We start from the raw sequence: 24,359 nt of genomic DNA, 5'->3' as shown, positions 1-24,359 counted from the left end.
ATCCAGAAAATCCTGTTTTGTCCCATTTAACAACCCCCCCCCCCCCTTGTGTTTCTCAGTGTATAGGTGATAAGTGAGGACATTTTCTGCAACACACTTTGTATGAAGCGAAGGACTTCAAACGAATAGTAGGGAGGGAACACGCAGAGCAGTCCTAAATCTTTGGTTAATGAGAAGGCATGAGTTGCGTCAGTTGGGAAATTTGAACCAATGACCCGGACTTCATGTGACCGGAGTGAGAGATCTAGTAAACATTTTCCTCTCGTAAACAAATCGCCAACGTCTTTTTTTAAAATAGGGAGGTTGAAATAACTTAATTCCTGCAACACAAACAATACTTTATTATAGGATTGTCGCCTACAGAAACTGTTCTTCTATTAATAGATCTTTTCCTTAAATAGCTGCAACAGACAGAACTGTGATTTATGCTTTAATGGATTTTTATGCTGCTTTGAACCTGCAGACAGAAAACAGGCCATGCACTGATTCAGACTGTTCCAATGTCAAATGAAAGTCTTATGATGTTTACAATGGTTTGCAACAGCGAGAGTGCCGCAGTCATGAGAGAAGTCATTGGCTGAGTCTGTATAAGTGGGGATTTTTAAACCCATGATCAGTCGTCTGTTTGGTTCTGAAACACCCAGAAGGCTTCATGTTGAACCACTGCCCTTTTCCCACTTTATCAAGTAAACATGCAAAACAAAGACGGTGCATATATGCTTAGTGGATGTAGTTCATACTTGTTCTGATTTATTTAACTCCTGTCATGGCCATTACTAAGTGCTGCTGGGAAATGGAGCACAGGATTTCAGGCAGTCATGTGATGCAGTCTGTCCATCAGCCGGGTTGCTAATACAGTTATCAAGCACATCACAGCATCTAAGCTGATTATTCCTCCACTCAGTCCATGCACAATTAATAGACCCACATTTTTAACCTCTTTGAGGTGCAGAGTGTATATTGTTGTCATTTCCTGTCATCTGGCTTTCTTGGTGCATTTGGTGAATAGATTTGGTTTGGTATTTTATACCCACTGTCTCCTAGATGGCCAGCACACTATGTGCAAGCTGGGGAGGGGTGGTAGATGGTATTTTTAGAATCACTGTTTGACTGGCGCCCGTGTTTGTGAAATATGAATCCTGTGGAGATTGCAGGGAATCTTTGTCTTTCCATTAACTCAGACTAAGTGCTCTGCATGCCCACAATCACTTCAGGAAGTACACCGGTGAATAATGAAGCTTGACTCCTTAGTGATTGCTAGAGTAAGGCCACAAAAATACTCTATGCAAGTATGCATATGCTTGGCAAACATATTGCACGTGTATGCATACTTAACATGGATTCCTGCATTACTGTGGTGGTAACAAAACTCAACGAAGGGGGGATAGATTTCAAATGTCATTTGTTATAATGCTGACCGTTTAAATAACTTGCTCACCGAGATTCTCGTTAAGGGCTTTTCAACCTTTAGCTGGCCACTGACCCCTTTGTCAGAGAAACTGAGCTAAGATATTGTTATATATTTAATAAAATTGAGTTGTATTTTACAAAACCCTAAGTTGGCTGAACTCAAATAAATCAGTTGCATAAAATTCAACTTTCAGAGATTAACTAATTTCAGTTGATTTTACGGTTCAGTATATCATATAAATGTATCCATATTGTTTATAATGATGCTTAGCCTACATTGTAAAGCCGTTAAAATAATCATAAGTCATGAACAGATTCTTCAGATTAGTTTTTAATAGCTAATACTATTTTAAAGGTTAACTTAATATATTATCTGAAACATTTTGAAATGCAACTATGCCTGCTTTTGCTTTCTTTTCCTTCCATAGAATATGCTTTGTCCTTTGTTCTCAGTACTAATTTTCTACCTCCTTAAACCCTCACATGTCAATGCAAAAAGCACACGTTTGCTCATGCATCTGGCCCGACTGCAAAACAAGAGGCCCAAAACAAGGTTCTTCAGCTTCGATCCCATTATTGTGGAAAAGTACTGTCACAGATATGGATTTGTGTTCCTAGAAACCAGGGCCTGGAGCCATATACCCCCTCCACCCCTTCTTTTTTTGGCATGAGATTGGACAGATGTGACACATTACTGTGCAAGCGTTACTGAGGATGTGGTCTTCATTCTGTGCTGTTAGCATACTCTGAATAAGAATTAACTGTTTTAAATTAGCATATAATGGATGAGAGATGCAATGAAAAGCAGCTAAACTGTTTGAGAAGTTCCCCTGCTGAAGTGAACTTTAACATGGACCGTCAGACCGTGTTTAAAAAGATGCGTTTGTGGCCTGATGTGAATCATTAGATCTGTAGCCTGGCAGACAGAGATCTCAGCAGCTGTCTGTGCTCAGAGACCTAACACTTCCTCCTATAGCTGTGAAATGAGCTTATGGGGGGCTGTATGTTTTACCAGAGCCATGCAGCAGATTACAGCAAACCCTTTCAGTTAAGAAAACACTTAATGATATTGGGCTGCAAATTCATTCTGCTTAGTAGTATTCAAGTGGTATTATAGTACTACTATTATAGTAATAGTAATTTTTTTTTTTTTTTTTAATTTTGACTCTTTTACACATGAATTTTTCTGCTGCAAAGTGTGCCGACTTTGTTTGGACACCTAGCTGGACACTCGTTCAGATCATTCAAAGTACTTCCTCAGTAAATGTTCAGTATTTCTTACAATATTTATTTTACTAATTTTAAACGTGTACTATATATTTATTTAAATTTGATGTAAATGCTTTTCCTTATTTAAGTTGGCTTATTTAACTATTGTGAAATATTCATTTATATATTCATTTCTTGTTTAATGTGGCATTGAATTTGAATCTCTAAATGTTAATAAAGTTTAGTAAATGACAAATTTTCTCTTCGGTTCACACAACCTCTATTTGGACGCAAGCATCGCCTGACCCGTTGCGCACCTGGTAACCATCCTAGAGTTCAGGAGCCTCTAGTTTTATCTGAGGTCCACCGTTTGCTGAAGCCAGCTCTTATCTCGCAGAGCTTTGATCTACCGCTCGCTCCATTCCCCACTGGCATTGCCTGCGCGAATGCTATGCAACCCGCTAGCATGAGTCATGCCAATCCGTTTTATTTGCCTTTTTACAAATGCAAATCTCAGGGGTTATTCAAGTGCGCTGTTATTCAGAGGCGACTCTCGCAGCTGCCTCTTTCTCAGCCAGATTCGATCCCCTGTTTGAAATGACTACATACTATATGTATGTAGTCCAGCTCTGTGATGTGGTTCGAAGCTGCTTTGATCCAGTTCTCGCCACATCCACGGGCGTCTTATTGCACCTTGTTGTGCGCCCACACAGCTTCTGGGAAAACGCTGTCAGGTGAGAGACTCCCATCTGCATCGGTGCTGTTGGCAAGCCAAACACTATATGTCACACGTTACTCTGTAGAAATAGCACTTCAGTAACAGAGCAGCTCTGTGCTGATTCAATTTCAAGAGTTGGCATTGCATCCATTATCATTATTGTGTTAGCATTAGGCTTATTTTCTCAGAAAAGAGCAGGGGTGAGTTTTCTAGAAGGGCTCACTGCTGTATCTGGTTACTGCAGTACTTGTTTACAGACAGGAGGGCACGGCAGCTGCGTTTATCTCCATGCCAGGCCAGAGGTGTAGATTTTTGTGTGCGCGACAGTCGAGTAAACAGCTGATTGTTCCCTGAACTGTCTGTGCACAAGGTCACGTGACTGGCTAAGCAGAACTAGAGATAAAGGCTGACCTGTTTGCTTGCGAGTTAGTTAATAGATAAGAAGGGCACACATGCGGTCTCTTTTACGCCCACATACCCTACTGTTCAAAAGTTTAAAAGAATGTTGTTTTTAACTAAGTTGATGCTTCTTTTTTTACAAAAGCAGAATTTAATCAACATTGAGTAAAACACATTTACTTAGGTTGCTAATGATTTTAGAAATTGCTGTTTTATAATTCAAAGGCCCCTTTTCAGCTGCCAGTCTGCTAAGAAAATATTCTGATATTTTCTGCTTTAAAATAGTAATTACTGTAAACATGGGTGTCTTGGGTTTAAAAAAAATATATATATATATACTACACCGTACTTGCAAGGGCTTCCTTGTCTAAGTTGGCTGTGTATATAGTAGCCTACAGTATGTTGTCTGTTTAAGCAATGTTTACTGTTATAACCAAAGCCTCAATTATTTGCATCACATGATTGAGAAGAGCACAAGCACCTGTGTTTTTATTTTGAGAAACGGGTTGCTAAAATTTATGCTTGTGGTTTGCCAAGACAAGTGTGTATGAGGTGCCAAAGTTAAACGCATCACTTCCCCCCTCTCTCTCTCTCTCTCTGTCTCTCTGTCACTCTCTCTCTCTCTCTCTCTCACTTGTTTATCCTTCCTGTGTCTTATCAGCAAGAAAAACCTCCATTTAAGTTGCAATTATTGAGCCTTTCTGCATGCTACAGAAGACCTCTTCCTGTGTCCTCCGTTATCAGACATTGATTAGATTAACTACTGACATAGTGAGATGGGAAATAAGATGGCCTCTGTTGGCAGAGACCAGACTCCGATCACAACCTTCCTTAAAGTTTGGCCAAAATCATACTATATGCAAGTACATGAATGCTTCCAAGCTCAGTTTTGCACCGCAGTGGCCACCTATAGCAGGCGTTAGCATGAACTGTCTTCTTCTGCTGTCATTTTTCTCTTTTTTCAACTGCTATCATGCTGGAATAAAAGTTTGAAGTGAATCTTGTTGAGCAAGTTACAGTCAGTTGACCTGTTAGCATGTTTATAGCTAACTACTACTTGAATACAACAAGTACACACACAACAGGAATGCATGCTTGAAATGCGTTGGCCAAGCATTTGTATTTGTATGTATTTTTTAGTGTTTTCTCACTCTGAGTAAACCCTGCACTCACCCCTGTCAATAAATATTACCCTTTCGTTCCCATATCTATGGCTATATCCCCTTAGTTTCTCTCTCTCCGCTACCTCTTTACCACAAAAATGGTTCACGTCCTGGAGCTAGAGCCTGTTCTTGGCCAATTCTTAGCCAGTAGAACTAGAGCCTGCTGAAAACCGGCTGCGTTTTTGTCCACGAACTAGAAAAAATGGACAGTGATATAATGCAAAGTGTTGTTTACCTGACTAAACCAGTGTGGAAACAAACACTTTTAACCCCCTGAGGACCAGAAACGTGTCCCCGCATTTTGATAGGTTTTTTTTTCACCTAATTATCGATTATTAATTATTATATATAGAATCACCTAATTATGCATGATGAGGGCTGGCCTGTTCACGCCCATTCGCATATTGCCTTGGCAAACAGTTTTATGTGAAAGATTAGGCAGGATGATTTTCAGATCATTGTGAAGAAAAAACTCCACAACATCCATTAGTCAAAAGTCTTGTGGACGCATATTTCCTATGTGTTTTGTGGCCTTATTTCAGAAACGTTCATTTTTAGTTTTTTCAATAACCACACATAAACAATATCCTCTCAAAAATACAAACATGTACAATACATGTTGCTCACATATTATGGTAGCCCTGTTTGTGCTAAATATAGTGTAATTCCACCTGTGCTAATAATATGGTTATAAGCAGCTGAAAAAAAGCGTCAAAACATCTCAAGGACCCCAAATACACCTTGATCCCCAGGGGTTAACTTGGTATTTGTGCAGGAAACAAGTGCAGCACCTATGTTTTGCTTTTCAAAGTACCTGGAGTGATTCTAGTGTACCTGCAGCTCTCATATACGCCGCCAGAGTTGAGCCGATCTTTCTGGCCTGGAACCCCCTTTCATGCGTTGGAAACGTGTAGAACGGTTCAAGAATTGGAACTGACCTGGAATCCACCACACACAAACCATGTTGGTGGAAAAGCGCTTTGTGTCTGTACACTCTCTCTACTGTCCTTTGGGATTAGTGGTACTTAATGGGTTGCAGATGCCTGCTGCTAGTGCGGTTGTTAGTGCATTTGGGAAGCAAATGAGTGTGTCTGCATTAATGTGGAGAAGGAATGCCACCGTCAGCACTCTACAATGGTGGCACATCAGTGACCCCAAATAGACTGGTTGCAGATAGCCTGGGAATCTATGTCCTCATGCACTGAACTTTTATGTATAGCTTTTATAAGATGCATGTTGCAATTTGTCCCCAGGTATGCATTGCGACTCTTTCACAGAATGGAATTAGTGCTCACATAATGCATATGATTTAATCCCTGGGGTTGTGTAAAACTAGGCCAGAAAAGTGCCCCTTTTCCACAAAGTGCCACTGGATTAATTCATCACTGGCGGTTGCTGGAGCAATCATAATAGTGATTAATGATTGGGCTTGCGCACACCGTTTAAACTACTGATAAGGGCATAGCCTGACCGGAAAGGAACTATGACATCAACGCTTGGATACCCTCATGCCCAGGGAGGTGCGTTCCATCCAAAAACCCTATCTTCCTGACACTGTTCTGATTGGGCAGGTCAGGCTCTCCTGGATAGTATATCAGAGAGGTTTTTTGAGTAGGTTAGAGAGTCAAGGGAGATGATGTAGTGTCGTTTTCCATGACCGGTCATGTTGATCCTTTTGCACCGTGCTTTGCTGTTTCTTTATCTTTACAGGAGCCTTTGGTGTGTGCATGTGTGTGGCCCGTACAGGCATTAAGCACAGGATTAGAGGACCACTTTGTGTTTAAACTAGATGAGTCTTGTCCCCTCCTGTGCTTTATACCTTGTCTATAGGGGCTCTTTTGGAGGCCTGGCAGGAATCAGGGGTCGGGTTACATTATTTGAGGTTGAGTGGACCCCATCCAGTTGAACCATAGTGGTTGAACATAAAACCATGAAAAGCACATCTTTATTACTTATCCCTGAGTTTAGAAATTAATTACATTAAAATTAAGTATGTGGCTAAATGTTTTGGATGTTTTTCTGTTCTTGTCCTTGCAGGATCGGAAGCTGTCAAAATCTGAGCGGCAGCGCTTCAAGGAAGAGGCCGGCATGTTGAAGGGCCTGCAACACCCGAACATTGTCCGTTTTTACGACTCATGGGAGTCGCCTTCCAAAGGCCGCAAGTGCATTGTGCTGGTGACTGAGCTCATGACGTCAGGAACCCTAAAAACGTGTGTAGAATATGTTTGTTTCACTTTCTTATTATATTGTCTGTCCATCATATGTTTGCCTAAAAAATGGAAAATGTTATTTTGTTAGTATTGTGGTATTATGGACAGGATGTTTTTACTACTTTTTTGTTCAGTCGCAATTTTTTGCAATTTAAAACGTCCTTTGGGGTTAATATTTTATTGTGGTACTACATTCAAATGAACAACCTTTTCATCCGCCTCATGTCCATCACCAGAGTTGTTGCCAGAGTGATTGCAGGCCAAGAGTGGCATGTCACCTCCATGTGAGGCATGCATTTTTGGTACTGAACAGATGCTGGAGCTTCAGACACATACTGGACCAGCAGCCCCCTCCTGTGGATGTGTGTGGGCTCTGACATGCACATGCACTTATGAAAACCCACGTAAATACTGATACCTGACTGCAAGACAATATAAGGTCATATAATAGAACTTATCAGGTTATCAAATTTATTTATTTTTGATTTGTGCCCACTGGGAGAAACTATAAATAATGCAGGAAGATTGATATACTCAATATAATTGGTTTACTGAATAAATCTGGGTTGTCCGTTTAACATAAGAACATATTTATAAATTTGATTGTAATCATTTGTTGACATGAGTTTCTTTATACAACACGTCCCCATCAAGATCTATAATCCTTAGAGCCTCAGTTTCGCTCAATTATCTATCTCATACACAGCTCACAGGAACACCAGAGAAAGACAGTGGAGGAGAAATGGGGAGATAGTGTGAAAAAGGGATAATGATAAACAGTGTCAGGCTTGCTTTGTGTTCATCAGCTTTGGCATCCTGGCAATGTGTGGTGTTTGCTTGGCTTCTCCTACACCTCAAAGATAAACAGTGATCAAGAGGTCAGGTAGAAATGGAGCATCCCACAGACATAGACATGCCATGCCTAAACTAGTCAGTGTTCTCGGTTTTGTCTGGGTCACTAAAGACATAACAACTCACTAGAGTTTTGTACCTCTTCCTGTCCTTTTATGTTGGCATAAAAGTCCCGGTTCCCTGGTTCGCATTCAAATCCAACATTTAGGACAGAAACATACTCTTCACAAAAAACTAATTCAAATAAATCTGACAATCAAAATTCCTAATATTTCTTGAATGTTTCAGGCCTGAGACTGTTTATGAAGTTCAGAACAGATTGTTTTAAATGACTTCAATGTTTCAAGAAGTGCGGAGAGAGTTGTTGGTATAGCTGGAAAACAGCCTGTTTGGGCCCTCTGGGAACCACTGGGTGTGTTGAGTGATGAGAAAGTTTTGAATCAGGCTTTGTTGCTCTATCCTGTATCGCCTCGGGACTTACCCTTGGCTCCGTTCCCACCTGTCAGTCAGCCGCCACACTCCATCAAAGCTTCCCTGAACCACCGCCCACCTCCTCCCATTGGGCAAAGCACTACTATAGCTCGCTTCAGTCTTACTAAGCAAACTACAGAGCTAATATGTTTACACAGAAATGCTTGACTTGCTAGATATATATATCTTCACATGCGCCTGCAAAACCAGTTTTGGCCATTTTTCTATTATAATACTATGAGAAGCGTATAAAGAACAGGAAAGGGTTCTGTTTTGAATTCAGTTACGATCACCCGTAAACAGATGTTTCTTTGGAAAATTCACTTATCTGATTCTTCTCAAGACAAGTCTGTTTTGCTTGTGCCCATCTTCACCTAGGATATGGGCGCCTGAACTGAGTAGATTGTTGTAATGAGGATTACAATGCCAAATCCTGTCTATGGCTTGGCTCCAAGATATGATTTGGCCAAGCTAATCTATCGGAAGTGCTGTACTACCGTCCTTACGCTGTCCTCTCTTTTATTTGGGACTTTCTCTGTCTCACAGAAGAGAATACAATTGTCCAAATGGATGCTTCCAGACCCAGACCCATCATCATGAAATAGTTTAATTCCCCCTGATCCTCATATGGGCTGAACTGAGATCTGAGTTTTATCATTGATTTTCATTCCATTTATGGTTTCATTGGTTGAAATTTCCCAGTCATGACCGCCAAAACAGAGAGACACGTATCATCTTCCGTTGACACATATGCTGTTTGTTTTTACTCTGTCAAGGTCTTAAACAAAACCATTATGGCTGTTCAGGGAAGACGAACGTTGCCCTAATTCTCAACTCTAATCTCTTTGTTCCTCAGGTATCTGAAGCGCTTTAAGGTGATGAAGATAAAGGTGTTGCGGAGCTGGTGCCGACAAATCCTCAAGGGCCTGCACTTCCTCCACACCAGAGCTCCTCCCATCATTCACCGGGACCTTAAGTGTGACAACATCTTCATCACCGGGCCCACCGGCTCCGTTAAGATCGGCGATCTGGGTTTGGCCACCCTCAAGCGCTCTTCATTCGCTAAAAGTGTCATAGGTACGACCCATCGTTTTATCTTTCTTGCTTTCCCCACCTCCCAAGTCAGTTCACCATGGCTATTATTATAATTCAAAAATATGTGTCATGTCACTGCTTGTCTTTTCAGTGATGAGGTGAAATTGGGAAGGTGGGGCATTTGTTATCAGTTACGCTCAGATATTTAAGGCATGCTGTAGCTCTGAGCTACACTGTCACCTTAGACCACAGTTTTCCAGCCAGCCAATTGCACTCGTTTTAATTAGGGGTGGAGACGAGGGAAAACCAGAGAAGAACTTCATATAAATTGGGGGAACACCTTTAGATCCTGCTGTTTCCCACCTGGGACTAATTGGCCTGTAAATACAACAGGTGAAAACACTTTAAGTTTCCATAAACTCTGGGGTGTTTTGGGTAATATATGCCTTGAAAATAAAAAACAAAGCCACATGATGCTTTGTTAGTAAGTCTGCTATGAGGATTTTTTGCATGTGATGTTAACAGAATAAACATTTTGGTCTGGAACCTGTGGTCTATAATAATTACATTTCTAGAGATTCTCTTGCTGCCAGTAATGTCAAACATCTTTTTCCAAAGGTTTTCCTGATCGCCTCATCAGGCTTTCCCCCTCTTCCTTTTCAAATGGTTTAGATATTGTGATAAGTTTCTTTCTGGATCCCTTTTCTCTCCGTTTCCTCCAAAATTGACTTGTTTCCATTTTTTGTTTTAGTTTTTTTTTTTTGTTTTTTTCTCCTGGTTTTTGAGAATTTTTTCCTTTTAAACTGTAGGGCTATAATCTCAACTGGTCTCACTCCACTGAATGGATTATTTAATGTCCTGCAGTTCAGTAAGTATTCAAAAAAAAACAAAATGGCAAGTAAGTGGTAAGTCAACAAGCAACCTACCCCAAAAAACGGAAAATTTGAAAAATGAATCTATATTTTAGCTCGTTTTTCTGTGCAAGGCCTTTTAACGCACTCTAGTGCACGAGAGTCTTTGCTCACTAGCTATGGGCTTGCTCTGTGCATAAACCTACTTAACATTCTCCCATTACAGGCAGAAAGGTAAGTCGGTCATGTGTTTTCCATAACTGTTGTTGACATAGATCAAGTTCCATAGCTAGTCGCCCACCGCTGTCCAGTTCCTCATTTAATGTGTCGGCGGCACAGCCGTGTTGTAAAGTTCAACACGGTTTTGAAGGCCATCAATCAGCTCTAAAACTAACCTGCACCAACGCATGTGCGTCTGTCTTAAATCAACTTCTTGTTTGCGAGATGACGCTTGGCTGCTTGGTGCACTAGTCTGACGTGCTGACAGACAGTAGAAAACCTAAAGGCCTTGCAGAGAAAAACTGGATTATTTCACTGCTAAATAACTGAGGCCGGTTTTCCCCCTTCCTCTTTTTTTTTGTTGTCCTTTTCTCCATATCTTTTGCTCCCCCTCTTTCTCTCCTCTCAGGGCCGTATGGAGCAACAGTGCCATTGTCCTCCTCCTCTCTCCCTTCCTCTCCCCGGCCCTGCTGGGGTGAGTAGAGATCTCAGGCACTGAGAGTTCTGAATGGTTCTTTTGATTTAAGGTACCCCTGAGTTCATGGCGCCTGAGATGTACGAGGAAAAATACGACGAGTCGGTGGATGTGTACGCCTTTGGAATGTGCATGCTGGAGATGGCAACCTCTGAGTACCCGTACTCCGAGTGTCAGAACCCCGCTCAAATCTATCGCAGAGTCACCAGTGTGAGTACCCTCGCACACCTCTGCTAGCTCTCCATCCCTCTATCATTTTGGGTATTTTTCTCTCTCTCCTTCCGCTATAATCTTCACCAGCTCTGTCATTACGCCCACACATTCCTCAGGCCTCTGCTTATGAAATAATTCAATAAAAGCAGCTTTTTCTGTCGCGCTCACTGAAACCTGCCCACAGCTGGGGGCGTCACACAGCATACACGGAGATTATGTAAGCAACATATAACTATGTCAAACAATTACATAGTTTTGCACTAGGAGCAGGCGGTATGTCCAAAATTGTTCTTTTATATAATAATAGCAGTATATATCAGTATAAGATTTTTGGAAAGTCTCACCAGACTGCTTTTATTTTGTCAAATTTTGTTCAGTTTGATATATTTGAAAATGTCATTCATTCCTGTGATGGCAAATCTGAATTTTCACTTACTACAGTCTTCTAACATGCTGATCTGGTGCATAACAAACATTTCTTGTTATAATCAATGTTTATGTGCCGCTTAAACGTTTTGTGATAAACTGTGTTATCATTTTTCAGGATTCTCTGATGAATAGAGATGAGTTATTTGAGCACATATTTGAAATAAAACTCCTTTGTAACACTATACATGTGTTTACTGTCAAGCTAAGCCCTCAAAACCTCAAACTTTTGAATGGTGTAGTTATTGTTGGACATAAATGAAAAAATAAAGGTTAACTGATCATTGTGATTTAAAATTCTGATTGGATGAGCCACTTTCAAACAAAAAAACTCACTTTATGATGCACCACTTAAGGTCTTCCTCATTTTGACCAGTTTTCTGGTTGCCTAACCTTATCCCAGACCCACCCAGTAAAATGTAATTGTCCAAAAGTAAAACCGTTGGATATCTGGATATCTAAGGTCTTTTTTTTTTTGCCAGCCGCAATAAAATGTTTTGCTTTAATTAAATCTGCTTTACAGCCGTCACTGATATCAGCTTGTAATGCGTCATGTGTTGACTTTCCATGAAGTCAGACTCTGGCTCGAACAATCGCTTTCTCCAGCTTTAAAGTTATTTGCTTCATGTTTGCCTGATTAGATTCATTTGAACTCAAAATATTCCAATATTTCAGTTTCTCAGGGATTTATTTATTTCAGACCTCTTTTAAGCCATTGTGATGTAATTCTCATTGAAAGTGGATAAAATTGTCCATCTATTTATGTTGTTGTCAGAACAATCGAGGTTAGTGTCCCTGAGAGTACGGCTATATATATATATGAATCCAAGACCATTGTTTGAAGGCTGGAAAAGGCCAGTCATGTTACTCCAGTTTATAAATTGAATCAGTTTTTCCCTTCTTTACTGTCCTTTAATATCATTGGCAGAAAGGAGGAGGAGGGATTTTTATTCTCGTTCAGGTCAATAGGGTGATCATATGATGCTGGAAGTTGAAAATATGATCAGTAGAGGTTGAAAACAGCTGTGGTAAGCCAATAAGGGGTTCACCAGTAGGGAGCAGTACTGATTCTCCTGAATCCTGTGTCTATTTGACTGTTTTTGACAGCTTGAATGCTTTTGTTAATCAAAACATCGATTTTCTTGTTGTTTTCATGAATAAAAGTGTACGTTTTCAATAAGAACAGCTCTGGATATAGCAAATGTCCTGAACGCTGGAGTGTAAAAGGTTCTAGAGGGCTTTTGTTTGGTCAACATGGTGGTACAGCTAAATAAGTAAACAGCACTCTTGAGTTATCTCCTTCTACCTGTTAGCTTTGGGAAGTGCAGGGCACATCCTTTATTTCACCACTCCAGTTTTGTCCAGCTGTCTGGAAAGCTTCCGTCCACCCTGCCTGAAGGCTTTTTAATCTCATGAAATCCAATCGCACATGCACAACAGTTCACTGAGAGAAGCAATTTAAGCTTTACGCAATCAGAAAGCATTTTAAGCTCAGTGGACCCGAGGTTGCCCTTACAGACAGATGTGGGACTTTTCCCATCTCGGCCCAGAGTAAATGCTTTCATCACAATGAAACGGTTTAGATTTGTGTTTGCAATTTGTGCGTGTAATCTCAAAGCAGTTGGAGTGGTTTCGAGCTGACCATTTTACTGAAGTGTACATGGAATGGTCTGAATGCAATGTATTATTGTTGTGGTTAAATTAAAGCATAGCACTGGACAGTGTTCACGTTTATTCACTCGAAAATTGTTTTGTCACAACAGTGGTATCAGATTTGGGGTGTAAAATCATATGAATGTTGTCTATGACTGCGCATATTACACTTGATGTAATATCATGCATGCACCATTTGTCCTATAGACATGAATGATACCTTAAAATTGTGCAGCTTGAGTAGACTTATTGATGACATGAATGAACTGAATCACATGAATATCCATAATATCGGATATAATGTACCAGTCATTTGTCTGTGTCTGTAAAGTAATTTTAGTGTGTGGCCTTGAAGGAGTTCAACCAGAAAATTGTTTTCTTCAGTATGTTTATGAGTTGGATAAGAGTAGAAGTTGAAGATTGCCTTTGTTCCTTTTTTACATCCACCTCCAGCTGTTCCAGGAGCCTTCCTCTCTTTCTGCTTTGTTAAATACAAATTGCTTCTAATTTTCTGCTTTTGTTAACTGGTAGGAGAGCGGAGGAACAGCATGTATCTGGCTTTAGAGGACCCATTCACAGCATCCTAACAAGCTTTTTAAATCACCTTGTTATCGGAATACTTCACCATTCTGGCTTAATTCTGTTAGATGCTCCGATCATCTAGATGCAAAGATCATCCTTAACTTTGTTTGGCACTGGAATTTGAGGGGGGTTACAGACTTATATAAGGAGGTAATGCTGAGACAGGGGGAGTAATAGTTCAGGAAGACCACTCTGTAAAGCGACACAGTGTTCAAGGATTTCACTTGTAAGTTTCTTGCACTCTTTTTGTCTTGGGTGGTTTTGACAGCATAGCTCTAGGTAGGTTTTTTTGATGTTAAATGATTTTGAAAAGGTTATTTCAGAATTTCAAAAATAAAAATGTGGAGAAAGTAGCTGATTCTTTTTTTATTCAGTAAGACTGGTTTTGTTGCATGGTAGAGATGTTAGTTTGACTCTACAAATCAGAACGGATTTATTGCAAAGTGAAATTTAATACAATTAACCCCAAGATAACCAACTTTTTGCTTGTATTCTTAAAGGATTGAAGTGAATGACAAATTTCCATCAATATTTGATAGTAAAATTGGCTTTTGGTAGAGTGAAACTCTCATCTTGCATTAGATATTGAAATAATCTATAGAGTAACTCTGTGTCAGTGTTTTTATTTGATCTCAAATTAGGAGTTTTTGATTTAAATCAATGAATAGTTGATTAAATATATTGTCATTGAGGTACTAAAGTCAAAATAAATATTTTTATATATATATCTTGAAAATATTATTGAGAATAATTATTCATAGTTCAAATTTATTTGTAAAGTGCTTTTCAGGGTTTGAAAATTCACGGCTTAATGAATTCAAGCATTCCCGATGACTAAAAAGGTAACTGTTTAGCAAAATTACATAACTTTCCAGATAAGCAACTGTATCTATAATGTCATGCGTTTTTATAATGCAAACCACATTTACACTTACCCCATCAAAAAAAAAAAAAAAACGGTTATCAATTGTAATATTTGCGTGTTTAGGGATTTGAAAAAAAAAAATAATAACCCTATGTATTAAACTGACTCATCTTCTGCCATTTTTGGGCATTTGTGGGATTGATCAGATGATTTTCACCTGGCAGGCATTAAAGCGTAAAAAGCATGCATCATATGTATTTTTGAAGAGTCCATGTGGAGCTCCAAAAGGGTTTCTTTCACAGCGTAAAAGACATGTTGATCTAAAGTTATTCTGTGTTTTACCCCACAGGGAGTTAAACCTGGCAGTTTCGACAAAGTAGCCATTCCAGAGGTGAAAGAGATCATTGAGGGATGTATTCAGCAAAACAAAGATGAAAGGTAAGACTGTGCCTACTACACACGCCCACGCCGTATTCACAGAACTCATTCATCTAGTCATACCTCAGTTCTCAGCGACGTGTGGCATGAGTCTGCCTGCAGATGCGCTGAACTCGTGCTGACGTGAGGGTATATCACATCCTCTGTGCGCAGTAGCAGCAGATAAGCGGATTCCCACACGCCGTTTTGGAAATATTCCAGCAACAAGCCACTCAGTGATACAGATCTGTGATCACGTCAAGCCAGCGTAGAGTGTGCCACAGCAAAACATAAGCCCTGACCAGACTGCCTTCTTTTAAAGTCCTTTTTAGAGCAACTACCTACAGTAAACGTCTAAGTCAAAACTGTGGTTTTGTGTTGATAATATGTATTTTAAATTAGCTGTATCACCATTTGAAGTGTAAAGTCATAAAGCTGACGTTCTGGTTTGCTTAAATGCATAAAACAATTAATGGAAAATCACAAACAGCGTGTCGAGCGTAAGGTGAGATGACGTCTGATGTTCCGCTGATGAAGCACTTGGAAAAGCTGATGTCTACTGTACCCAGCTACTCAACAGAGCTCACTTCAGGGTTTTTTTTCCCTCCTCAGTGTTAAAGGTCTGTCTTAGTAAAAAAAAAGATTGTGCAATCTTATCTTTTTACCCTTATATGCATCATTCCATGCAGGTGAAATGGATCAGCTCTTTTGAAATGTTAGAGTAGTTGGGGCATTTTCTGTACAAACTTCTTTGGGGGTTTAATGCGTTGGTCTTTGCTAATCATAGATTCTCTCTAATATCTCCTGTTTTTTAGGTGATGAGTTGTTGGGTTGTGAATGGACAATGAGTTTGTACAATAAAATTGTAATGCAACAGGATGGAATGTTGCATAGGATGTTTATCACCACACGATCTGGGGATGATTAAATTAAATTCATGCGACATCACCATAGAATGCATCACCAAGTTATCTAACTTCCCTGGAAAGGATCAATTTGATCATCATGATACAATCAAATTCAAGGCCTCGGGTTCTCTGTATTTCAAATTTATTTTGCCTGTTTTCACTTATTCTGAATCAACCCCATTCAGTGACTTTTTGTTTGTTTTTTACTCAATCCTGGAAAACCCCAATGTTCCACCTTGTGCCTCTAAATCAGTTTAAATGTCATTTGCTGATCTTTTTTTCAGCCATATGCTTCTGCATTTGTTTGTTTTATTGATCAGCTACCCTTATTTAACGTATTTTGCCTTGTTTGCTTGTAAAGTGATTTTTGCTCCTTCCTTAACAGATACGCCATCAAGGACCTATTGAACCATGCCTTCTTCCAGGAGGAGACTGGGGTGCGGGTGGAGCTGGCTGAGGAAGATGATGGGGAGATGATCGCCATCAAGCTCTGGTTGCGCATTGAAGATGTCAAGAAACTGAAAGGCAAATACAAAGACAATGAAGCCATTGAGTTCTCCTTCGACCTCCATCGAGATGTCCCAGAAGATGTGGCTCAAGAAATGGTGGGTTTATCAACGAGTTTCTGAATCTAAATGTTGCACACAGAGATGGTAACATATGCTGTGTCTGAATGCAGGTTGAGTCGGGCTATGTCTGCGAGGGTGACCACAAAACCATGGCGAAGGCCATCAGGGACCGTGTTTCTCTGATCTGCCGCAAACGAGAGCAACGGCAGCAGGTGCGAGCAGAGCAAGAGAAACGCAAGCAAGAGGAAGAGCAGAAGCTGTTGTCCAGCGAGTCGTTGAAGAACGTGGTCGGCCCTTCTGCACAGAGCCAGTGCGGTTCCCAGCCTCCGACTCCTGGCTTTGTCCAGCCCGAGTGTGAGGAGCCCGATGCAGACCAGCAGCTTCAGTACATGCAAAGTGGAATGACCTGTAAGTGTTAGATACAACCCATCTGGATTGATTTAAATGTCATTCCTCTTTAATAATGAATGTCATATCTTTTCCCAGCGGCCGACGTGACGCTTGAGAGTGGTCAGGGTTCATCCGTGTTCTCAGAACCTCACCTCAGCCAGCTAAGCATGTCGTATAGTTCTCCTGCAACATCGCAACAGCAGCAGGTGCCTGGACAGGGCGCCTACCCTCCCAGCTCTCAAGCTCCCCAACAGCACACCGGATACCCCCAGCAGCCCATGGTAAGTCCCAGAAAATGAAGGGCCAAGTCAAGAACTCACCACCTAACTGAGATCACAGCAGGTCACATATTTGCATCCTTAATCTGCTCCTGTGAGGCCGTTTTATGAAGCCACCGCCTACTGACGAATTCCAAACTGCTTATGTTATTATATTCCAGTAGCAATTTTCCAACCAAAACAGTGAACACCACAAAACTTGCACAAAAGCTGTTGAAGATATTCTCATTAGGTGCAGGAAACGTCAAAGCTTTGAAATTGGACCTAAACTAGTGGTTCTCAACCTCAACCTCAATGGCCACCCATTGTCCAATACAATATTCAATGGGTTTTTGTTATTTCTGCTGTAATTATGACAGAGATGCTTGTTTTCAAACATTATTTATTAACGTAAATTGAGTATTCATATATTAAATTAATTAGACACAATTTGTTTGGTTATTCCTGAAGTTTTTAAGAGTTGCATGTTAGAATATCTATTAAAAACAATATTTATTAAAGGGGGAAAAAAAGAAATATTCAGTTTATACAGTTTACATCTTGATTTTATGTTTATGTATCTCTGTCTTTTCACTGGTTGTTACAGAATATGTTTTAATGTTTGAATAGAAAATTAAATAAACATTTAAATAGAGAAATAAAGATTATACAAAAAGAAATGCAAATAAACACTATATCAGGCTTAAAATTAGAAGAGCATGTTTATAGATACAAATAATAAATCACAATAACAATGACAACACAGTGGAAAACAAGAAACAAGTCTTAAAATGCGCTTAAAACCTGGCGTTATTATTATTGACAGGTTAATTCAGAATCATGTGGCCATATGTTTACCTTCAATCTCTTTAGTTTAAATGTCTGCATCAGTTTCCATAATTTTTCATCCTGTACAAAGGTAAGCTAATGAAGCAATACGGATGGAGATGAGCGTCATGTAGCCTTGATTGAGTAACAAATGAATCATGAATTAATGATCTGTTCTTGTTTGACATTTGAATATGATTTATTTGTAGTTGCATGTGTTTAGAGTTTAATGATCGTTTGTTATTATCAGACACTAAATGAATGATGCATGAGAATGGAGACCAAAGCCATAACGTCTACACTCTGAATGGGTTTGATTCTTTTCATACAGCCTTCTCTGCTCTCTCTCTCCCCATGTGTATTTGAGCTGCCATTCCCTCTTCACCCACTATGCATTTTAGTACATTCTTTGGGTTACTTTACCTTATTTGTTTTTATTGGTTTCATATCAATATCATGCAGACTGGTAGGCATCCATTACTTCTTGTTTCTCTTTAGTGTCAAGCTGTATGTTGTCCTGGCATCCTGGGCACTTAAACCATGATCAGTTTGGCTCATCAGTGTCAAGGCATGCATAGATCTTTCTCAGGGAATTAGATTTCTTTTTACGTTTCTCATCTCTTCTCGCTCATTAGTTTTGAATTATTTTGCATCATTTTCCAATTTCCTGACATACTTTAGACACACCTTTATCTCTTTTTATTACACTATTTTTCTCTGGTTATTGCTTCTAATGATTTATTTTATAACAATGATTTTTTTTTTTTAAATACAGTCTTATCTGACTTTGACTTGAAATGGTTGCTTATTTGTTAAGACTAAGCGATAAAGTAATATTAGAAGTCTGCATGGCATTCATGCACTTTTATTTTTGTTCTTCTGTTTTCTACACAATATGCTGTTCTTTGTGGTATTTGTTTTTACTGTATATATTCTCTACATACTTCTGTTTATGTTGTTCTTTATCATTAAAAAAAATATTTTCTGTGATGTTTTCATGGACTTTGCCAACATACAGTACATTGCAAACATGCAGTTTGCGACTACATAGTAGACTGTCTATGCTGTAGATTTCTTGGATCGTGATCTCTGAATGCTTCTTAAGCAATGACAATCGGCAACAAAATCTGCTCGCAATTCATGAATCAGGTTTTGGTATTCTGTCACATGCAATCATTTCATAGCACAAATGTTTCTGATAACGTGTCATTGTTAAAACATCATGAATCATCGATTGAACCAGGCTCATTCTTTTTGTCTTACTCGACAGCAGATTTGACCCTTTGTAGGTCGAGATTTCTTGTAGATCAATGTCGTTATTTTTCCGTCTATCGTCCTAGAATGTGATGTTGATATTTAATCTTGTATCAAATGTTTCTTTATAGTTTCCTTTTGGTTATTTGGCTTTTGTTCTTTTTGTGTCATTTGTGTTCCATTGTGGTTAATAGACAATTCCCCTCCTTCGTCTCCAGCCTCCTCAACCTCCCCCCCGTCGTCGTGGTCGTAGCATGTCTGTTTGCGTGCCCTGCTTTTCTACCACTTCTGCTGTGTCGTGTCCTCCCAAGCCACCTTCCACCCCTCCTCCAGTCGCGTCAGCCCCACTCTCACCCCGACTGGGTAGGCAAGATGGGGAGACGTTTGCGGGTCGATTGTCTAAAGCACTGGAGAGCGTCCTGCCCCTTCACTCGGCCCCACCCCGTCGCCGTGCCAGCCTCCCAGCAATCTTTGCCAGTCCTGTATGTTAGTGTCTCCCAGTGAACCAGGGTTCTCCCACTGAGCTGGACTTGGGTACAACCCGGGTATCTGTAAAGAATAATTGTATGAATCTTATGTAATCTAAAAATTGATTAGGGCAAATGTTCACATCCCTAATATCAAAAGAAAGACCAAAGGTGTGATCTAAAAAAATGTAAATGGAACTTAATACATTATTAAATCAAAGTGCGCCATTCAGAATCCAAGAACATTGAATTTAAACCCAACTATCTCATAATGCCAAGCTATATCACACTGTTAACGCAAAAACTATTATTGGACCATTTTTCAAACTCCCTAGTCCCAAATCATAAGAGCAATTTTACAAATTAGCCGCTGTGTACTGAATGACGAGTGTAAATAGCTTATTTACAGTATATCTTCTCTTGTAAGTTAAAGGCTCAGGGTTGCTTTTTTACTGATCTTAAAACCCCTTTCAAATACCCGTGTTACCCTGGACCACTCCGCTGGAACCCTGTGCTCACATTAAATACAGATTGCCATGAACTGCAATCATTAAAATAGTTCCTTGGCCCCACAGTCTGTGAAGCATCTGTATTTAATTGAAAATCTGTCGCTGTCATGTTTCTACAACTCATAAAGCATTTAAACATCTCTTGATTTATTCTATTGTCATTGAGACATCTTTGCCTGATGGGATGAATATTGTCTGCTGTTTTTTTCACTTATCTTTTTATTTTCTCTCTCTCTTTCTGTTTTTCTTCTTGCTTTGTGAATTTTATGATGCTGCCTTTTCTACTTCCTCACAAAGATGCTGTATGTTATTGTCACTGCAGCCACAATCAGTGAGTCAGGCGTACGGTGGAGGAGGCTCAGGTCTGGTCGAGCCCCCGCTCTTTTTCCCCACCATCCCGGAACGGCCCGTCTCATTCTCCCCTCCGCCATCTTGCGCGCCTAAAGCTTTCAATGTCCAGAGGCGCAAGAGCACCTCCATCCTAGAGGCCCACACTCGTCACTTCCAGCCCGCCTTCCACCGTAGCTACGGCAGCAGCCTGCACCCGTTCTCTGGCGTGGAGGCCCTTGGTGTCGGCGTCGAACCCGCCATGTTCATGATGCCCGGGATAGCAGCTCAAAGATTGGCTGAGCCGCTCCACCTACAGCCCCCAGCGGAGTCGCTATATGGATATAAGGATATGAGGGCTGAGCAAGAGGAAACTGTACGCAGACTCAGCCTCAACCAGGCTGCATTAATGGACCATCTTGAAGCCATGGCCTACGGTGGCTACCCTATGACTGCACATCAGATAAGCCAGATCACCTTCCATCAGCAAATGCAAGCTGCTGCTGCGGCCGCCAGCTTGGCCTATGAGACTCAATCACAGCCTGGGACAGCTTACCTACACCCTCATGTCCAAAGCCACATGCGCTTAACCCACAGCCCCATTCCGCAACTACCTACCATGAGTGTGTCTAGCTCCACCTCTGCGCCCCAGCAAACCGCACCTGCAGATCCAGGCTATCAGCCCCACTCGTTTCCCCATTCCGCACCACCCGTGCTGGCTCATGCATCTGAGCCGAGCACCGCCTTTGAATTCCACATGCACAACCTACAGGCTGACCCAGCCATGCTGGCCTCCAGACTCTACCGAGCCCGTAGGGGCTCCATGGACCTTAACCTGGAGGAAGCGGCTGGAAACCCGGGATTGTGCAGTCGACTGCAGCCCGTCACTGAAGAACTGTACAGCTATGTGAGCCCGGAGATGCCCCTTCCTCCAGGCAGCCTGCTTCTCCATGGACCGAAAGAGCTCAGTCCTGAGCCTTCAAGCGACTCCATGACCTCCTCCGATGCTGGGGAGTTCCAATCGCCTCCGCCTCATCAACTGTACCAACCTCAAGACTGTTCTGCAGCTCAATCCATCCCACAAACTTCTTACTACAAAACAGATGGCGGGAGCAATGTCAGCGACGGACACCCACCTAGTCAACCGGTGTTTCTATTCGTTCCACCCTCTGAAGCGTCCATCGTTCCATCTTCACACATCAGTGCTCTGCACACCACCTGGGCTCGTCAACCATCTCTTCCACTGGACGTCACATACCACGAGCCTGCCTTGTCCCATCAGGGAGCTACCTTGGTACCTAGAAATACTTGTTCTCGTCCACCTTTCCCAAGCCCTCCCTGTCTCTCTCTCAGTTACCTGATTTATTTTGTCCCGTGGTTGTGGTTTTAACCCTCTCCAGCCATAATTTAGGGCTCATAAAGGTTCACAAGGTGCATTGAGCATAAACCTGCTCTTTAAATCCCCTTGTACTAAGACATTTATGTATCTTCCATTAGACTGTGTTTTGTTTCCATTTATTTTCATTTTCGATGCCCGTTGTAAGTATTATTTTGTGTGTATGTTCATATAATGGTGTATATGATACTTGTGTGTTTGTACAGATATCATGTAAAACTACTTATCTGTACATGACATACGAATCTGAAATTTAGTTCGCCTCATTCAAATTTATTTATTGAAAAAAAAAAAACCTAAAATAGTGGAAATATCTGGGTTTTTTTTAAAGGATTGGAAGATAGATACGTCACTTTTGTAAAAAGAGGCTTGAATGCAGGATTTGTATGGCCAAACACACAGACACATACAACACAAACAGGGGGTTTAGACAGGTTTGCTTGTCTCTTTAAGGTACCTATAATCTTGCTTTTAATATTTCTTACAAAAAAAGGTTTTTTTTTTGGTTGTATTTTACCTTAACAACTGTTTTTTAGATCTTCTGCTACATTATAGTTGGCTGGAAATGGTTAAAACAGTTGTCTTTGTCGAGGAAACGGCTTGTGATACAGCCTCAGTAAAGAACTACCTGCACATGAACCCAACATTTGTTGACTACTTTTAGGACATTTAACTTCAAAAGCTGAGAAGTCATCTTTTAACCCTTAGAAGGCTGGCATTATCAATGTCATCCTGCAGTCCCATTCTCCGTCCCTGTTTTATACACCTTTTCTGCCTCACTTTATCTTTTATACCGCTGTTATTTTCATCCTCTTATCTGCCAAGGCTTCTTATTTCCTACTGCCCTCTAAGCCTCTTGCTAATAATGAATACATTCTTCAGTGTAATGCCAAGGTAAGGTGATCTACGTCTGGAGCAACTATACTTGTCTGTACCTCGTAGAAGAGAAATTGAAGGACAAGTATACTTGTAGCTTTCTAAGGGTTGCTTCTGTTGAAACTCTCCGTGTGGAGGGGAAAGTGGTCAAATCAAGCTGTTAGTGGTCAGGTCTGCTTCCTTGGTTATACAAACAACTCCATATGCTTCCCTGAGCTGTTTTTTTTTTATAACATTCACCCAAGTTACAAAATCATGTAGAGTCACATGCATGAAGCCTACTCACTCCCCGGCTAACACCTGATGTTTGTTTGTTGTTTAATCGTGAGATGTGAGGCATACACAAAAAGTGAATAGTGACCTGAGTGCATTGCTCAGTGTTCACATTTTGTGTATGAATGGTCAGTATTTGAAAGTCATTTTTTGTTTTTACTGTACCACCAACATGTTTTGACTTTGCCTTTTTTCTTTTTTTTTCATTTCTCCACCACTGCCATATCTCTTTCTCTCTCTGTTTCTCTCTCATTTTCTCGCCTACCCCCATATTCCTCTTCATATTCATAACAGGTGCAGGTCCCCATCTCTCAGTCTACAAGTGCCATGTCTATGGTTTCCTGCAGCACCCCAACAGCCGCCTCTGCTTCTCAACAGGTAAGATCAATGACCAATCAGAATCACCTTCCCCCCTTTCATTAGCATAAATAGAGTTTCAATATTGGCCAAGAGACCTTTTTGGGTTTTATTTTTGTTGGTTTGAATCTCTCTGGATTCTCTCCTGCGTGTGAAAGCTGTGGACATCAGAGGTGGCTTTCTCTTATGCTGTGTTGTATTTGTTTCTTATAGTATGGAGTTTACTACGTCCAAGCACTCCCTACGCAGGTAGAGAAAAAACCCATTCCTCTCTTTCTCTATCTGCTTCTTTTACCTTTTCTCTCTCCCTCTTTCTCACATTTGCTGACCTTTCTTTTTGAACTCTTTGCTTTGCCCACTTTAGTTTTGTCATTTCATTATTGCATAATGAGGTATTTAAAAGAAAATGTGGTTGTGTAAGGCTTGGAAAGGAAGCTTGTCGATGTGAGTTATCACATTTTGAAGACCCATATCAAGATCAGTTGGTGTAGTAATTGAATTAAGATTTAGTGTTTGTATGTTGAGTTGTTCTCCAAAGGTAAGTTATTTTAAGTTTTTTTTTAATAAATATATTGAAATGTATTAGTTTGAGCAATATGAACAGCATCTGTTGATGATTACCACTGACCATAGTTTTGTCCTTTACGGAGAAGACAAAAATTAAATTTGCAGAAATGCCCTTGATTACAATGAAAGTCTATGGGGCAAGACATTCCGGAGGTTTTTTGTAAGTGTTGGAAATTATGTTAACACTTTATATGTTACTTTTTTGCTCTTGTG

The 24,359-nt window shown here is 40.5% G+C and overlaps 1 protein-coding gene across 26 annotated transcripts in view; it reads left to right on the top strand.

Annotated features, from left to right (window-relative positions):
• wnk1b (WNK lysine deficient protein kinase 1b) overlaps window positions 1–24,359 on the top strand; it is a 73,915-nt gene that overhangs the window by 29,282 nt on the left and 20,274 nt on the right. For 14 of the 26 annotated variants that reach the window (XM_089127176.1, XM_089127174.1, XM_089127171.1 and 11 more), the window contains exons 3-13: window positions 6,937–7,109; window positions 9,289–9,509; window positions 11,065–11,222; window positions 15,101–15,189; window positions 16,462–16,681; window positions 16,756–17,053; window positions 17,132–17,316; window positions 19,593–19,856; window positions 20,673–21,971; window positions 23,517–23,600; window positions 23,793–23,828. In XM_089127176.1, coding sequence (XP_088983302.1) covers window positions 6,937–7,109; window positions 9,289–9,509; window positions 11,065–11,222; window positions 15,101–15,189; window positions 16,462–16,681; window positions 16,756–17,053; window positions 17,132–17,316; window positions 19,593–19,856; window positions 20,673–21,971; window positions 23,517–23,600; window positions 23,793–23,828 — 3,027 coding nt within the window. The remainder of the gene's footprint in view (window positions 1–6,936; window positions 7,110–9,288; window positions 9,510–11,064; window positions 11,223–15,100; window positions 15,190–16,461; window positions 16,682–16,755; window positions 17,054–17,131; window positions 17,317–19,592; window positions 19,857–20,672; window positions 21,972–23,516; window positions 23,601–23,792; window positions 23,829–24,359) is intronic. The other 12 variants (XM_089127189.1, XM_089127184.1, XM_089127183.1 and 9 more) reach the window with 4 other exon arrangements.

The sequence above is a fragment of the Pimephales promelas genome, chromosome 24 (genome assembly GCF_988280905.1).
Source record: "Pimephales promelas chromosome 24, fPimPro1.hap1.1, whole genome shotgun sequence".
NCBI lineage: Eukaryota > Metazoa > Chordata > Actinopteri > Cypriniformes > Leuciscidae > Pimephales > Pimephales promelas.
This window is presented reverse-complemented; position numbering and strand designations above follow the sequence as displayed.